This window comes from Anomaloglossus baeobatrachus, chromosome 4 (assembly GCF_048569485.1).
Source record: "Anomaloglossus baeobatrachus isolate aAnoBae1 chromosome 4, aAnoBae1.hap1, whole genome shotgun sequence".
NCBI lineage: Eukaryota > Metazoa > Chordata > Amphibia > Anura > Aromobatidae > Anomaloglossus > Anomaloglossus baeobatrachus.
In genome coordinates, this window is record NC_134356.1 from 506,420,406 (window position 1) to 506,438,770 (window position 18,365).

The 18,365-nt window shown below is 48.4% G+C and overlaps 1 protein-coding gene across 1 annotated transcript in view; it reads right to left on the minus strand.

Moving 5' to 3' along the window:
* USP8 (ubiquitin specific peptidase 8) overlaps positions 1-18,365 on the minus strand; it is a 163,131-nt gene that overhangs the window by 72,806 nt on the left and 71,960 nt on the right. The window contains 2 exon segments of the mRNA XM_075345832.1: positions 2,932-3,143; positions 10,715-10,859. Of these exon segments, the coding sequence (XP_075201947.1) occupies positions 2,932-3,143; positions 10,715-10,859 (357 nt within the window).

The window sequence follows — 18,365 nt, forward strand, 5'->3', positions numbered from 1 at the left end:
GGTTTGGACTGGGGTAAGGAGGAGTCCTTTCCCGAGGATTCCTTAATAATCTCATCCAACCGTTCGCCAAACAAACGGTCGCCAGAAAAAGGCAAACCAGTTAAGAACCTTTTGGAAGCAGAGTCTGCTTTCCATTCGCGCAGCCACATGGCCCTGCGGACTGCCACGGAGTTAGCGGATGCTACAGCCGTACGGCTAGCGGAGTCCAGGACGGCGTTCATGTCGTAAGACGAAAATGCTGATGCCTGAGAGGTCAAGGAAGAAACATGTGGAGCAGAATTCTGCGTGACAGCATTAATCTCAGTCAGACATGCCGAGATTGCTTGGAGAGCCCACACGGCCGCAAAGGCCGGGGCGAAAGACGCGCCCGTGGCCTCATAAATAGACTTCACCAAGAGCTCTGTCTGTCAGTGGCATCCTTCAGGGATGAGCCATCTGCAACAGACACAACGGACCTAGCAGCCAATCTAGAGACTGGAGGATCCACCTTGTGAGAGTGTGCCCAGCCCTTAACGACTTCAGGTGGAAAGGGATAACGCGTGTCAGTGAGCCGTTTAGCAAAGCGCTTGTCCGGAACCGCTCTGGGCTTCTGGACAGCGTCCCTGAAGTTAGAGTGATCAAAAAACGTATTGCGCGTACGTTTGGGGAATCGAAATTGGTGTTTCTCCTGCTGAGAAGCCGACTCCTCTGCAGGAGGAGGCGGTGGGGAGAGATCCAACACCTGGTTGATGGACGAGATAAGATCATTTACTAAGGCGTCCCCCTCAGGGGTATCAAGGTTAAGGGCGAAGTCAGGGTCAGAGCCCTGAGCTCCCACGTCCGCCTCGTCGTCCTGAGAGTCCTCAAGCTGGGATCCAGAGCAGCGTGAGGAGGCCGGGGAAGAGTCCCAGCGAGGCCGCTTAGCCGGTCTGGGGCTGCGGTCCGGGCAGGAGTCCTCCGCCTGGGGCCTATCCTGGGAGCGCGCTGCGTCGAGGACCGAGAAGGGCCTGGAGGAGACAAACTAACAGGGGCCGGGGCGAGAGAGATAGAGATAGAGATATATATATATATCCATCCCGGCATATATATATATCCATCCCGGTATATATTATATTATATATATATTATATTATATATATATCCATCCCGGCACCCTAGGGGGACCAGCACCGGGAGACCGGTGTGGCTTACCAACCGCTAACGAGCGGAGTGTGTCCTCCAGATTCCCTGTCGTGGATCCCCCGAAGCTGCAGAGCTTTGCTGCTGAGTAGCATCCACCGCAGAATGCTAAAAAAATGGCCGCCGGAGCTCTCAGGGAGGGGGAGGCGGCGCTAGCAAAGAGCGGGAATCTGGAGTCCCCAAAGTGGTCAATGAGGGGGGAGGGAAACATGCAAGATGCTCCAGCCCTCAAAGCCGACGTCATGTCGGCAATCCCGCCCTAACCCCTGACAGGCAGGCTCGGGGGCGGGATTTTTCGCGAATAGGCCGCGGCGAAGCCGGGGACTAAATTTAAGGCCGTGCCCGACAAGCAGGCACGGTCGGCGCGGAAGTCCGCCGAAAAGACAACGGACGGAACTACCGCGGCTTCCGGGGATAAGGTGTGACCCTCTCTGTAAAGTCCCCACATGGGGACACAGAGTACCTTCCAGTTGCAGGGCCCGGTCCCTGGGGGTGAAGAAGCTCCGGTCCGGCAGAATCCACCAGGGGCTGCGGATGGAGCACGGTCCCAGCTCATGGATGACCGCTTAGGATCCCACTTCTCCCAGAGCCGCATAAGGGATGGTGGAGACGGCATGTGGCTCCAGCCTCCGTACCCGCAATGGGTACCTCAACCTTAACAACACCGCCGACATAGTGGGGTGAGAAGGGAACATGCCGGGGACCCCATCGGGGTCCCCTTTTCTTCCATCCGACATAACTATGTATGAGAATGCATGAGTGGATGTGTGCCTCCTTCCACACAAAGCATAAAACTGAGGAGCCCGTGATCCACGGGAGGGTGTATAGGCAGAGGGGAGGGGTTACACTTTTTTAAAAGTGTAGTACTTTGTGTGGCCTCCGGAGGCAGAAGCTATACACCCAATTGTCTGGGTCTCCCAATGGAGCGACAAAGAAATTCAGAATGATATTGCCACCTATATATTAAATAGAACAAGGATAAACGACTGATATATACGTGGGATAAGAGGTCATTGAGGATGTTATGAAGAATTTTTCTTGTAAGACCTACGATAAATCTCACTGTAATATATGCTGTATAAGATTTAAATGCCCAGATCAAACTGCAACTTTTTCATATTCTGTAAAACCGGGCACTACAAAATTATCTATATTCATGCTTTGTTATATAACTTTTCATGAAAATAATAAAGAAATATTAAACGAAAATAAAGACATCCAATCTGAACAAAAGCTATGCTTACTTTCAGCATCCTAGTGCTGGTATAGTGAATACTGTACTTTATATATGACAATCCTGATGGTTGGTTCTCTTTAGACAGATCTCCATTCTGCGGAAACTCCTTCCAGATCATAACGTACATAACTATCGGGACGGGGTTCTTTAATATGTTCTATCAATCTAAGGACCCTTTTTTTTATCTACCAATCAGCTAGTAACAACCAGGTAGTTCTAGTGGTGGCAGGACATCAGTTACCACCTCTCTTGTCCCTCATATTAGTTTTCTTCATGCTCCTACAAGAATTTTAATTGAAAACCCCTGTGAGTATCATATGTTATTACTAATTATTGGCAATGTATGAAGGAGTCTGAGTCAAAGCGTGGAAAAAACAGGAGTCAGAACCTTGGCTTAACGACTCCACAACCTTAAGGTGATGGGATAGTGGGAAGACAGACTAATGGGAGTGTTAATACTAAGGTCAAACTAGCAATAGCATCCTATTAACAATAGTGAATGTTGCCCCATGGACTTATTCTATGCATGAGCAGACCTGTGGGATAAGCTTGGCTGGCTGGGATGGTTGGACCGGGGCTGCAGGTTCTGCCTTCTGATTAACACTGATCGGTTCTTCTAGGCTTTCTTCTTTAATGACTTTTCTATCCCCATCTTGTACGTCTGGTGTATGCACTGGAGAAGGATCGGCCTGAACAGCAGGTGGAGGAGGAGGTGGTGGCTCTTCTAGAGAGGGATAGCTGAAATTCACTAGCACAAATGAAGTAAACAATTCAATAAAGTTATGCCACAAAAAAACAAAAACAAAAAAAAAACAAAACAATAACATGGTGTAGATTGGACTAACAGAGTTGTCCACTTTCGACAACCTATTACAAAATGTTTGCTTTTTGCCAATTGCCAGCTACTGTTTTGCTGCTCCAATAACCATGGTTTATTCTCACTAATTCAGATTCTTTTAAAAAGGGAATGTCAGCAGGGTTTTGCTTATTAATCTGAGTGCAGCATGATGTAAGAGCAGAGAGACTGATCCCAGTGATGTGTCACTTGCTCAGCAAATTACTATAGTTTCAGTAAAATCAGTGTTTTATCAGCAGGACATTATCACTAACACTAGGTGTCACATGCTAGAAAGTCCAGCTAATCAGTGTAACCCCAACCCCACCTGGTAGCTTGCTATTATTGCACAGTGTACACTGGAAGCTGCCAATCAGTGGTGTGTGGGGATATACACAGCTCAGCATTCTTAACACGGCTAGATCTGTAGCAGAGAAAACATGGATTCTATCAAACTTCATCAAGAAGTCCAGTGAATGATACAACGCTTAAATCAGGGTCTCTGCCGCTATATCATGCCGCTAGCAGATTCCATAGTAAAAACCTGCTGACAGATTCCCTTTAAGGCTGCTTTCACACATCCAGTTTTAGCAGTGCGGCTAAATCCGGCTCTAAAACCTATGCAACGGATGCGGCGAAAAAAACGCATCCTTTGCATAAGTTTTTACATGCGGCCCGTCCGGTATTTGTCGGTTGCGGCATGCTACTGAGCATGCGCAGTGCAAAAAAACCGCATGCAGCGGCCGGATGCGTTTTTTGCCGCATCCGGCATCCATAGGCATGCATAGGAAAAAGCGCCGCATCGGCAGGATGCGTCGCGATGCGTTTTTTTTTTTTGCCGGACAAAAAAACGTGCCAGGCAACGTTCCATCCGGCCGCCACATGGGCTAAATCTGCCGTATCCGGCAAAAACCGGACCGAACGCAAGCCCATGCGGCACAAAACAGCACTAATGTAAGTCTATGCGGAAAAACGCAACCGGCGGCAAAAAAAAACAAACAAAAAACGGTTGTGTTTTTTCTGCAAAGAGCCGGATTGTGCCGCACAGGAAAAAACGGAGGTGTGAAAGCAGCCTAACTCAGACAGGAAAAAACATGTTACATGCAACAATATTTCTATCACCAAAATGACAACCATCTTGGTGGAATAGGTCAGACGACACTGTAAATACAGATAAGGATTTTGTTGCAGAAAATACGCACATTTATGATACAACTTGTGACATCGGCAGTGATTTCAGCGACATAAACCGACCTGCTCCAAATTTAGAATCCGCAGTACAGGTGAATGTACAAGCATTATTCTCTGCAGTGCGTAAATGCCATTTTGTGAAATAATATAAGGCTATGTTCACACACTGCGTTTTTTACCTGCGTTTTTGGTCCGTTTTTGCTGCAGAAATTTCTTCAGAAATTCTTGTAACCTTTCTGAAGACATTCCCCAGCAAAACCTATGGGGAAAAAAATTAGCTGTGCGCACACTGCGTTTTTTTCTTAAGAAAATTCTTTCAGTAGATTTTCTTAAGAAAAAGAATGAGCATGCCACTTATTTTCTGCAGCTAACTGCGTTATTTCACTCCATTGACTGTAATGTAATCATGAAATAGCACAGGTATAACGCAGGTAGCAAGTGATGTGCTCTGTTCCTGCGTTATTCACGCGTTATTTCGCGTTTTCAAGACATAGTGTACTTCTCTGCACTGCGTTTTGCAAAGAAGTGATGTCACTAGGACAGGAAGAGGAAGGAGAAGAGAAAAAAGAAAAAAAAAGCGTGGGCTCCGCTGTATTTTTACCTTCCAGCCGGGTAAACACACAGCGGCGGCCCGGTATTCTCAGGCTGGGGAGGGCGAGGGACAGGGTTAATGCCCCCTCCCCCTCCTGCAGCCGAGAATATCAGCCCACAGCTGCCCCGGGACTGTCGCATCCATTATGCGACAGTCCCGGCGTGTTACCGGCTCCTCCAGATGCCGTGATGCTGGGGCAATCCAGGTAATATGGAGTTAACGGCAACTAATAGCTGCCGCTAAGTCCAAGATTAGTGATCGCAGCGTCTATGACACGCCGTCACTAATCTGAAAGTGAAAGTAAAGAAACACACACCGAAAAATCCTTTATTTTGAATAAAAGACAAAAAGCCCCTCTTTCTCCACTGTATTAACCCCTCCCAGACACAGCTCCGACGTAATCCACAGCGATGTCCCCCGGCGCTTCCAGCCCTGCTCCAGCCGCGTGTGACAGTTCTCCACGGGTCAGTGAGCGAGTGCTGAATGCGGCTCCTGAGCGAGGCTGCGGGTAACTACAGGACATTTCTCACGGCCGGTAATGTGAACACACTACCGGCCGCGAGAAGTGCAGTGTGTGGGGGGAAACATCATAAATAAAGCTGGAATATCTATCTGTCTATCTATCCATCCCTCTATCAATCTATCCATCTATCCCTCCATGTATCTATCTATCTATCTATCCCTCCATGTATCTATCTATCTATCCCTCCATGTATCTATCTATCTATCCCTCCATGTATCTATCTATCTATCCCTCCATCTATCTATCCCTCCATCTATCTATCCCTCCATCTATCTATCCCTCTATCTATCTATCCCTCTATCTATCTATCCCTCTATCTATCCCTCTATCTATCCCTCTATCTATCCCTCTATCTATCCCTCTATCTATCCCTCTATCTATCCCTCTATCTATCCCTCTATCTATCCCTCTATCTATCCCTCTATCTATCCCTCTATCTATCCCTCTATCTATCCCTCTATCTATCCCTCTATCTATCCCTCTATCTATCTATCCCTCTATCTATCTATCCCTCTATCTATCCCTCTATCTATCCCTCTATCTATCCCTCTATCTATCCCTCTATCTATCCCTCTATCTATCCCTCTATCTATCTATCCCTCTATCTATCTATCCCTCTATCTATCTATCCCTCTATCTATCTATCCCTCTATCTATCTATCCCTCTATCTATCCCTCTATCTATCTATCCCTCTATCTATCTATCCCTCTATCTATCCCTCTATCTATCTATCCCTCCATCTATCTATCCCTCCATCTAGCTATCCCTCCATCTAGCTATCCCTCTATCTAGCTATCCCTCTATCTAGCTATCCCTCTATCTAGCTATCCCTCTATCTAGCTATCCCTCTATCTAGCTATCCCTCTATCTATCCCTCTATCAAATCAAATCAAATCAAATAAGCTTTATTGGCAGGACCAAATACAAATTAGTTTTGCCAAAGCAAGTGTACATTAGGGACTGGGGCAGTGGGGATGGTGGGTGGGGACTGTAGGAAGGATGGATGGGGCACATCCAGGGTGGGGACTGTGGGGGCACTTCTAGGATGGGGGCTATGGAAGTCCATGGCTTATGATGGGGCATATCCAGGGTGGGGACTGTGGTAACGGTGGATGGGGCATATCCAGGGTGGGGATTGGGGGGGCCACATCTGGGATGGGGGGCTATGGAAGTCCATGACTTATCATAGTTCTCTTTCTCGAAGTCTATGACATTCGCTCACATACCGCGCTGCTATCTCCACTGCGCTCTCTTCTTCCCCCAGCAGGATATATATTTTCTCTTCCTCCTTCATGGAGCTGAAATCCGGGAAGAGATGGGAGAGTCTCCTGAAGTGAGTGTCCCTCACTGCTGAGTACTTGGTGCAGTGTAGCAGGAAGTGGGTTTCCTCCTCCAGGGCCTCCAGGTCACAGTGTTGGCACAGTCTGTCCTCCTTGGGCTTGTAGCTCTGCGTCGGCCGGATTCGATGGCTAGACTGTGGGCACTGAGTCTATATCGGCTCAGGGTGCTGCGGTCTCTGGGATCCGGGAGTTTCTCCAGATATGGGGCCAGTCTGTAGTCTCTCTGTAGTCTCTGGTACGTGGTCAGTTTCTGTGAGGTGTTGATGTCGGTCCTCCAGTCACTGACATACCTCTCCTGGCCCTCGTCCACCATCTTCCTGATTCTGGTTCTTGTCAGGCTGCTGTGATTGGTTATTTTGTCCAGTTGGGTTTGGGAGAGCTGTGCCAGGGGTCCTGGTTCATCTGGCCCACGTATATATATCAGAGCTTTGTGGTGATGGGAGCTTGGATTGCTACTCTGTAGGTGAGCCTGAAATGATAGTGACCTCTTCAGAGCTGCTAGGTGTAGAGGGAATCTGCCCAGCTCAGCTCGACAGGCACTGTTGGAGGTGCTTCGATGGACCTGGAGAAGGTGCTTACAGAATTCCAGGTGGAATATTTCTGTTGGGCTGGAATCCCACCTTGACCAATCTGGGTAAGTGTGAGGGCCCCAGACTTCGCTGCCGTACAGGAGGATTGGGGCGATGATGGAATCGAAGATTTTTAGCCAGACCCTCACTGGTGGCTTCAGATGATACAATTTCCTTCGGATGGCATAAAAGGTTTTGCAGGCCTTGTTTTTCAGGGTCTCTATGGCTTGTTTGAAGCTCCCTGACTGGTGAATTTCCAGGCCCAAGTAGGTGTATTTGTCTGTTCCTGTTAGAGTGCAGCCGTTTACGACAAATGAAGGATGCTGGTCAAATCTTCTTTTTCTCTTCTGGAACACCATGATGTTGGTTTTCTTTAGATTGATCGGTAGTGCTCATGTGGAGCTGAATTTCTCCAAAATTTGTAGGTTGTCTTGGAGACCTTTCTCGGTTGGTGACACCAGCAGTAGGTCATCTGCATAGAGCAAGAATTTCACCTGGGCGTCATGGAGTGTGAGACCTGGAGCAGTTGAAGATTCTAGAGCAGTAGCCAGCTCATTGATGTAAATATTGAAGAGCGTTGGACTTAGGCTGCAGCCCTGTCTGACTCCTCGGCTCTGCTGGAAATAAGCCGTTCTTCTACCGTTCACACTCACACTGCAGAGGTTCTCGGTGTAGGAGCTTTTGATTACATCGTAGGTCTTTCCTCCTATTCCGCTTTCCAGCAGTTTCAAGAACAAGCCCGGGTGCCACACTGAGTCAAAGGCCTTTTTAAAGTCTACAAAGCAGGCGTATATCTTCCCATGCTTTGTATTGTGGACGTGGTTCTGAATGAGACTGTGCAGGGTGTAGATGTGGTCCGTGGTGCGGTGGTTTGGCACGAACCCTGCTTGGCTTTTGCTCAGGACATTGTGCTCGGTAAGGAAACTGATGATCCTTTTGTTTAGGATGCTGTTGAACAGTTTTCCCAAGTTACTGCTGACACATATGCCTCTGTAGTTGGCAGGGTCATACCTGTCCCCACTCTTGTGGATCGGTGTAATGAGTCCTTGGTTCCAGGTACGAGGGAAGTAACCAGCACTCAGCACAATGTTGAACAGTTTAACCATTGCAGCTTGAATTTCTGGTGGGCTGTACTTCAGCATCTCTGGGGGGATTCCATCCAGACCACTAGATTTTTTACACTTTATGGAAGGGATTTTCTCTGCAACTTCCTGTAATGTAATTGGTGTGTCCAGTGGGTTTTGGAAGTTTTTGATTTTCTCTTCCATTGCCTTTAGTTTTGATGTTATGTTTTCCTGCTCTTGGCTAAGTCCTTCTTTTGGGATGTCTTTGTAGAGGTCTCTGAAGTACTGGAGCCAGATGTTGCCATTTTGGATATGGGTGTCATTCTTTTTCTTGCTCTTTGTGTCCATGTGGTTCCATATTTCCCAGAAGGAGATGTCTTGGAGGGCGTCTTGGAGTTGGCTAAGTTTGGTAGAGATGTAGCTCTGCTTCTTCCTCCTGAGGATGGTTTTGTACTGCTTTTGTATGGTGTCATAGGCTTCCCTCAGGTCTGGGTTGTTGGGGTCTCTGTGTTTATTGTTTGAGGCTGTTCTCAGGGTCTTTCGAACGGCTTTACACTCTTTGTCAAACCAACCATTGATCTGCTTTTCTTTTGGCCTCTTGTAGTTGACTTGTTTGAGGTCGGACAATTTGGCAATGGTGTGGAATATTTTGTTGAGGTCTTTTGCAGCTTGATTCACTCCTTCTGGGTTTGACTTGTACTTGTAGCTGTAGAAGTTGTGGAGCATCTCCTGTAATTCCGGTCTGTTGGGAGCCTCTTTATATTTTATTTCTGACGTCTTGGACCATTTATAGGATGGAGGTCGGTTGTAGAGGCTGCTCTGCTGTGGCTTTTGTGTGGATGGTTTCTCTGTAGATTTCATGTACAGGAGAAGTTGGCTGTGGTCTGACAGGTGCGTTTGTGGGGTGACTATGAAGGCGCTAATATTTGCCGGGTCCATATCTGTAATGGCGTAGTCTACTACACTCCTTCCTACATGGGAGTTTAGTGTGTATCTTCCCAGTGAGTCTCCCTTTGTACGTCCATTAAGAATATGAAGACCTAAACTTTTACATAAGTTCAGGAGCTTTTTGCCACTTTTGTTCTATCCCTATCTATCCCTATCTATCCCTATCCATCCCTATCCATCCCTCTATCTATCCCTCTATCTATTCATCCATCCATCCATCCCTCTATCCATCCATCCATTATCTATCTATCTATCTATCTATTTATCTATCTATCCCCTAAATATCTATTATCTATCTATCTATTCCTCTATCTATATTATCTATCTATACCCCTAAATATCTATCTATATCTATCTATTATCTATCTTTCAATATTATCTGTCCAGCTTTCTATATTATCTATCCTTCTGTCGATCTATCATCTATCCCTCTATCTATCCCTCTATCTATCCCTCTATCTATACCCCTAAATAGCTATCTATTATCTATCTATTATCTATCTATCTATTATCTATCTATACCCCTAAATATCTATTATCTATCTATATCCCTCTATTATCTATATCTATCCCTCTATACTCTATCTATTCCCCTAAATATCTATATCTATCTATCTATCCCTCTATCATATATCTATCTCTGTATTATCTATTTTTTTTTTATTTTCAATGTGCTTTATTGCTGTAAAGGCATTAAAAAACGCAGGGACCAACATGAAAGAAAACGCACCGAAAACGCATGAAAAACGCACGAAAAACGCACCTGCGTTATTGGTGCGTTTTTTAACGCAGGTGCGCTAATCCTTCACTCTCAAGAAATTCCTTAAGAAAAATAATTTTTCTAGTGTGAACATAGCTTAAGAACGACAGTGATACTATGTGTAATATGCAGCAGACTTTCCACAAGTGAGAAACATAGCATAGCAGCAGATTAGGAAACAACCCTGGTTTGTAACAACAATTCAAGAGTATAATAAAGGCCACTTTACACACAGAGATAAATCTGTGGCAGATCTGTGGTTGCAGTGAAATTGTGGACAATCAGTGCCAGGTTTGTGGCTGTGTACAAATGGAACAATATGTCTATGATTTCACTGCAACCACAGATCTGCCAAAGATTTATCTCTGTGTGTGACGGGGCCTTAAGCCTTAATTCCCATTGGTTTACAAATGTAAATATGTCAGACATACAGATCTATAAGTAAAGGGAAATGACACTTAAAAACACTGAAATGTTTGAGATGAACTGCACTTACATGATAGGACCGCATTTTCATCTTTGTTTCTTCTAGGCACAGATACTTTCCCATTTGTGGTGTACATTGGATAGCAAAAAAGCCAATTTTCATAGCCACCATCCAACACCAAAGGCTCACTTTTCAGGATGGCTTTAGTTTCCCACTATAAACACAAAGATAATATGCAGGCAGGTATAATGTAATGTTTGCCTGTGTCCGGCCCCTTGAAACACATGGGAAACCCAAAGTTCCTCCACATGTGAGATGAAGGTCTACATTAGTAAAACTATGTTCTTTGATCAATTTTGAACATTATTTAGTTAAGTAAGAAGAGTTAACGGCTATTTACTTACATTTATTAATTAGACAAAGGTCATCTCTGTAAAGCTGAGCTACTACATATGATCCACAAATCATGAACTATTTTATGCACTTAAAGGGAATCTGTCACCGGGTTTTTGCTCCCCCATCTGAGAGCAGCATAATGTAGAGACAAAGACCCAGATTCCAGTGATGTGTCACTCACTGAGCTGTTTGCTGTCATTTTGATAAAATCAATGTTTTCTCTGCTGCAGATCTAGCAGTTATACAGAGCTCATGAATCTGCTGGACTAACTGGTAGCACGACAAGTAGTCCTCTAATGATAATCTCTTGCTAATTAAACAGTGACTTTATCAAGACTACACTAAGCAGCCCAGTAAGTGACACACCGCTGGAATCAGGATCTCTGCCCCTATGTTATGCTGCTCTCAGATTAGGTGGTAAAAACCTGGTGACATTACTTTTAAACTGGGATTTTATAGTTTCTATTCTTGAAGCTAAAGGGTAAGTACAGTGCTACACAGAGGCTCATTCAAATGTAGGAATTTAAGCCGTAACGTTTCTTAGTCTAATGTGTATGGGAACTTTTAGACCAATTTTTGGAAAGTTGACAAATGTTGGCCAAACCCAGGCTCACCCGACAGTCTAATGTATATGAAGCCTCCCGACTTTTCCCACAGAGATGATGTAGGCAGAGGTCAGGGCTGACTGACTTTGGACTGGCGATCTTTCAGCACTCAGCGAGATGAGTGTCAGCGGCTCGCTCAGAGATCACAAGAGTGCTCAGCTGACAATTTAACGTGTATGGAAGAGGCAGGATAGATATCTGCCAGCTAACCCATCTTTCTTCACACAGTTCTCTATCGTCTACAGGAGTTTTAAAGGGAACTTTATTCACCTGCAGATGTGACGTAGATCTGCAGGATAATAGCGATCTGACAGGGAGACTGCTGCAGGAAGAAAGAAGGGAATTTTGTTTACTTACCGTAAATTCCTTTTCTTCTAGCTCCTATTGGGAGACCCAGACAATTGGGTGTATAGCTTCTGCCTCCGGAGGCCACACAAAGTATTACACTTTAAAAAGTGTAACCCCTCCCCTCTGCCTATACACCCCCCCGTGCATCACGGGCTCCTCAGTTTTGGTGCAAAAGCAGGAAGGATGAAACTTATATAAATTGGTCTAAGGTAAATTCAATCCGAAGGATGTTCGGAGAACTGAAAACCATGAACCAAAAGAACAATTCAACATGAACAACATGTGTACACAAAAGAACAAACAGCCCTAAGGGAACAGGGGCGGGTGCTGGGTCTCCCAATAGGAGCTAGAAGAAAAGGAATTTACGGTAAGTAAACAAAATTCCCTTCTTCTTTGTCGCTCCATTGGGAGACCCAGACAATTGGGACGTCCCAAAGCAGTCCCTGGGTGGGTAAAAGAATACCCGGATAAAAAGAGCCGACAACGGCCCCCTCTTACAGGTGGGCAACCGCCGCCTGAAGGACTCGCCTACCTAGACTGGCATCCGCCGAAGCATAGGTATGCACCTGATAGTGTTTCGTGAAAGTGTGCAGACTAGACCAGGTAGCCGCCTGACACCTGCTGAGCCGTAGCCCGGTGCCTCAATGCCCAAGACGCCCCTACGGCTCTGGTAGAATGGGCTTTCCGCCCTGAAGGAATCGGAAGCCCAGAAGAACGGTAGGCTTCAAAAATCGGTTCCTTGATCCACCGAGCCAAGGTTGACTTGGAAGCCTGCGACCCCTTACGCTGGCCAGCGACAAGGACAAAGAGCGCATCAGAACGGCGCAGTGGCGCCGTGCGAGACACGTAGATCCGGAGTGCTCTCACTAGATCTAACAAATGCAAATCCTTTTCACATTGGTGAATTGGATGAGGGCAAAATGAAGGTAAGGAGATATCCTGATTGAGATGAAAAGGGGACACCACCTTAGGGAGAAAGTCTGGGACCGGACGCAGAACCACCTTATCCTGGTGAAAAACCAGGAAGGGGGCTTTGCATGACAGCTCTGCAAGCTCTGACACTCTTTGGAGTGATGTAACTGCCACTAGAAATGCCACCTTCTGCGAAAGACGTGATAGAGAGACATCCCGCAGCGGCTCAAAAGGTGGTTTCTGAAGAGCCCGTAGAACCCTGTTGAGATCCCAGGGTTCCAGCGGCCGCTTGTAAGGTGGGACTATGTGGCAAACTCCCTGCAGGAACGTGCGGACCTGCGGAAGCCTGGCTAGACGCTTTTGAAAAAACACGGAAAGCGCCGATACTTGTCCCTTGAGAGAGCCGAGAGACAAACCCTTGTCCATTCCGGATTGAAGGAAGGAAAGAAAAGTGGGTAAGGCAAACGGCCAGGGGGTAAACCCCTTATCAGAGCACCAGGCTAAGAAGATCCTCCAAGCCCTGTGATAGATCTTGGCGGACGTTGGTTTCCTGGCCTGTCTCATAGTGGCAATGACCTCTTGAGATAACCCTGAGGACGCTAGGAGCCAGGACTCAATGGCCACACAGTCAGGTTGAGGGCCGCAGAATTCAGATGGAAAAACGGCCCTTGAGACAGCAAGTCTGGTCAGTCTGGGAGCGCCCACGGTTGACCCACCGTGAGGTGCCACAGGTCCGGGTACCACGACCTCCTCGGCCAGTCTGGAGCGACGAGGATGGCGCGGCGGCAGTCGGACCTGATCTTGCGCAACACTCTGGGCAGCATTGCCAGAGGAGGAAATACATAAGGCAGTCGAAATTGCGACCAATCCTGAACTAAGGCGTCCGCCGCCAGAGCTCTGTGATCCTGAGACCGTGCCATGAATGCCGGGACTTTGTTGTTGTGCCGAGACGCCATGAGATCGACGTCCGGCGTTCCCCAGCGGCAACCGATCTCTTGAAACACGTCCGAGTGAAGAGACCATTCCCCTGCGTCCATGCCCTGGCGACTGAGAAAGTCTGCTTCCCAGTTTTCTACGCCCGGGATGTGAACCGCGGAGATGGTGGAGGCTGTGGCCTCCGCCCACAGCAGAATCCGCCGAACTTCTTGGAAGGCTTGACGACTGCGAGTGCCGCCCTGGTGGTTGATGTACGCGACCGCCGTGGCGTTGTCCGACTGTATGCGGATCTGCCTGCCCTCCAGCCACCGATGGAACGCCTTTAGGGCTAGATACACTGCCCTTATCTCCAGAACATTGATCTGAAGGGAGGACTCTGTCGGAGTCCAGGTTCCCTGAGCCTTGTGGTGGAGAAAAACCGCTCCCCACCCTGACAGACTCGCGTCCGTCGTGACCACAGCCCAGGATGGGGGCAGGAAAGATTTTCCCTTCGACAGAGAAGTGGGAAGAAGCCACCACTGAAGAGAGGTCTTGGCTGCCAGAGAAAGACAGACGTTCCTGTCTAGGGACGTCGACCTCCTGTCCCATTTGCGGAGAATGTCCCATTGGAGTGGACGCAGATGAAACTGCGCAAAGGGAACTGCCTCCATTGCTGCCACCATCTTCCTCAGGAAGTGCATGAGGCGCCTCAAGGGGTGTGACTGGGCCCGAAGGAGAGATTGCACCCCTGTTTGCAGCGAACGCTGTTTGTCCAGCGGTAGCTTGACTATCGCTGAGAGAGTATGAAACTCCATCCCGAGGTAAGTCAGTGATTGGGTCGGAGTCAATTTTGACTTTGGGAAATTGATGATCCACCCGAACCTCTGGAGAGTCTCCAGAGCAACGGTCAGACTGTGTTGACATGCCACCCGGGAGGGTGCCTTGACTAGGAGATCGTCTAAGTACGGGATCACCGAGTGGCCCTGAGAGTGTAGGACTGCCACAACGGATGCCATGACCTTGGTGAAGACCCGTGGGGCTGTCGCCAGGCCGAAAGGCAGTGCCACAAACTGAAGGTGTTCGTCCCCAATGGCGAAACGCAGGAAGCGTTGATGCTCTGGTGCGATCGGCACATGGAGATAGGCATCCCTGATGTCGATTGATGCTAGGAAGTCTCCTTGGGACATCGAAGCGATGACAGAGCGGAGGGATTCCATGCGAAACCGCCTGGTTCTCACATGTCTGTTGAGCAATTTGAGGTCCAAAACGGGACGGAATGAACCGTCCTTTTTTGGCACCACGAACAGGTTGGAGTAAAAACCGCGACCACGTTCCTGAAGGGGAACGGGGATCACAACTCCTTCTGTCTTCAGAGTGTCCACCGCCTGAAAAAGTGCAACGGTTCGCTCGGGGGGCGGAGATGTTCTGAAAAAACGAGTCGGAGGACGAGAGCTGAACTCTATCCTGTAACCGTGAGACAGAATGTCTCTCACCCATCGGTCTTGGACATGTGGCCACCAGGCGTCGCAAAAGCGGGAGAGCCTGCCACCGACCGAGGATGCGATTTGGGGAGGCCGAAAGTCATGAGGAGGCCGCCTTGGAGACTGTGCCTCCGGCGGTCTTTGGAGGACGTGACTTAGACCGCCATGCAGAAGAGTTCCTCTGGCTCTTCTGTGGCCTGTTGGACGAGGAGGATTGGGATCTGGCTGAGGGCCGAAAGGACCGAAACCTCGCTTGAATTTTTCGTTGCGGAGGTCTCTTTGGTTTGGGCTGGGGTAAGGACGAGTCCTTTCCCTTGGATTGCTTAATAATTTCATCCAATTGCTCGCCAAACAATCGGTCGCCACAAAAAGGCAAACCGGTCAAGAACTTCTTGGAAGCAGAGTCTGCCTTCCATTTGCGTAGCCACATGGCCCTGCGGACTGGCACCGAATTGGCGGATGCTACGGCTGTACGGCTAGCCGAGTCCAGGACAGCATTCATGGCGTAGGATGAAAATACCGACGCCTGAGAAGTCAAAGACGCTACTTGCGGAGCAGAGGTACGGGTGACCGCATTAATCTCAGACAGACAAGCTGAGATAGCCTGGAGTGCCCACACTGCTGCAAAGGCTGGGGCAAAGGACGCGCCTATGGCTTCATAGATGGATTTCATTAGGAGCTCTATCTGCCTGTCCGTGGCATCCTTGAGCGATGAACCGTCAGCCACTGCTACTACGGATCTGGCCGCCAGTCTAGAGACTGGAGATCCACCTTGGGACATTGAGCCCAACCCTTAACTACGTCAGAGGGGAAGGGGTAACGTGTGTCATTAAGGCGTTTAGTAAAGCGCTTGTCCGGAAAAGCTCTGTGCTTCTGGACAGCATCTCTGAAGTTAGAGTGATCGAAGAAAGCACTCCGAGTACGTTTGGGAAACCTAAACTGGTGTTTCTCCTGCTGTGAAGCCGACTCCTCTACAAGTGGAGTTGGAGGAGAAAGATCTAGCACCTGGTTGATGGACGCTATAAGGTCATTTACTATGGCGTCCCCTTCAGGTGTATCAAGATTGAGAGCAACGTCAGGGTCAGAGTCCTGGGCTGCAACCTCCGCCTCATCCTCCAGAGAGTCCTCAAGCTGAGACCCCGAACAGCGTGATGAAGTCGGGGAAGATTCTAAGCGAGCCCGCTTAGCCGGTCTGGGACTGCGGTCCGTGCCGGAGTCCTCCACGTAATAACTAGAGGCCACCCCAGGAGCACGCTTCGTCGCAGACCGAGAGGGGCCTGGGGGCGATCCCGCAGTGCCCGGGGCCTGTGTAAGGGCCGGTCTGGACTGCAAGGCCTCTAGTATCTTAGCAGACCATTTGTCCATAGACTGAGCCATGGATTGTGAAAGTTACTCAGAGAGTTTCTCAGCTAAAACTGCAAACTCTGTCCCTGCCACCTGGACAGGGGAAGCCGGCGGTTCTACCTGGGCCGAGGGTCCCACCAATGCCCCAGGCTCCGGCTGAGCGAGTGCCATAGGGCCCGAGCATTGCTCACAGTGAGGGTAGGTGGAACCTGCAGGTAGCATAGCCGCACAAGAGGTACAGGTTGCAAAATAACCCTGTGCCTTGGCACCCTTGCTCCTTGTCAACGACATGCTGTTGTCTCCCAGGAGAGTGATCACTGAGGGTATATAGCCAAAAGCTAACAGTACAGCCGAACCGAGAAAATGTATACAAATATAATATATATATTATATTATATATATATATATATTATATTATATATAATATATATATATATATTATATATAATATATATATAATATATATATAATATATATATAATATATATATAATATATATATAATATATAATATATATATATATATATATATATATATATATATATATATATATATATATATATATATATATACAGTTCGGCACCCTAGGGGGACCAGCACCGGGTGACCGGTGTGGCTTACCGACCGCTCAAGCGGTGTGTGGCCACCAGATTCCCTGCCTCGGGTCTCCCAGAGCTGCAGCCAGAAGTCCTCCACCGGCAATATGTGCTTAAAACATGGCTGTCGGCGTTCACAGGGGAGGAGGGAGCCGTGGGCGTAACTAAAAAAACTGCGGGAATCTGGTGCCCCAGAGTGATTAGTGAGGGGGGAGGAGGACACCTAAGTGTGCTCCAGCCCTCACTGTCGGCGTCAGGCCGACCGTCCCGCCCTTACCCCTGACTGGCAGGCCCGGGGGCGGGAGTTTAAGGCACTAGGCCGCAAAAGCCGGGGACTAAATTTAAAACCGCGGCCGGGAAGCAGGCGCGCTCGGCGCAGTAGTCCCGGTCGTCATACCAACACAGCAGCCGCTGCAGCGTCTGAGGCCAAAGTGCTCCATGCACCGTCCCCAAGGGGACACAGAGTACCTGTAGATGCAGGGTCCTGTCCCTGATGATACTCAGTCTCCTGTCCGTCAGAATCCCACAGGGGCTGCGGAGGGAGCCCGGTCCCAGTGCCTGGATGACCGGTTAGGATCCCACTTCTCCCAGAGCCCCTAAGGGATGGGGAAGGAAAACGGCATGTGGCTCCAGCCTTTGTACCCGCAATGGGTACCTCAACCTTAACAACACCGCCGACTCAGTGGGGTGAGAAGGGAGCATGCCGGGGGCCCTGTTAGGGGCCCTCTTTTCTTCCATCCGATACAATCAGCAGCTGCTGCTGACTAAAATGGGAGCATGAGTGAATGTGTGCCTCCTTCAACACAAAGCATAAAAACTGAGGAGCCCGTGATGCACGGGGGGGTGTATAGGCAGAGGGGAGGGGTTACACTTTTTAAAGTGTAATACTTTGTGTGGCCTCCGGAGGCAGAAGCTATACACCCAATTGTCTGGGTCTCCCAATGGAGCGACAAAGAAATAAACTTTATTCCTCCCAGGAGCCTATGGCTTTCAGTCATAAGGCTGTGGTTGGTGCGGCTTCAGTCACTGTTCAGTACATAGTCAGCAGTGGATGTAACCGCACCCCGGCAGAGACTGACAGCAGGCTCTGTACTGACACAACGCTGTGCTTGCTGTCAGTTAC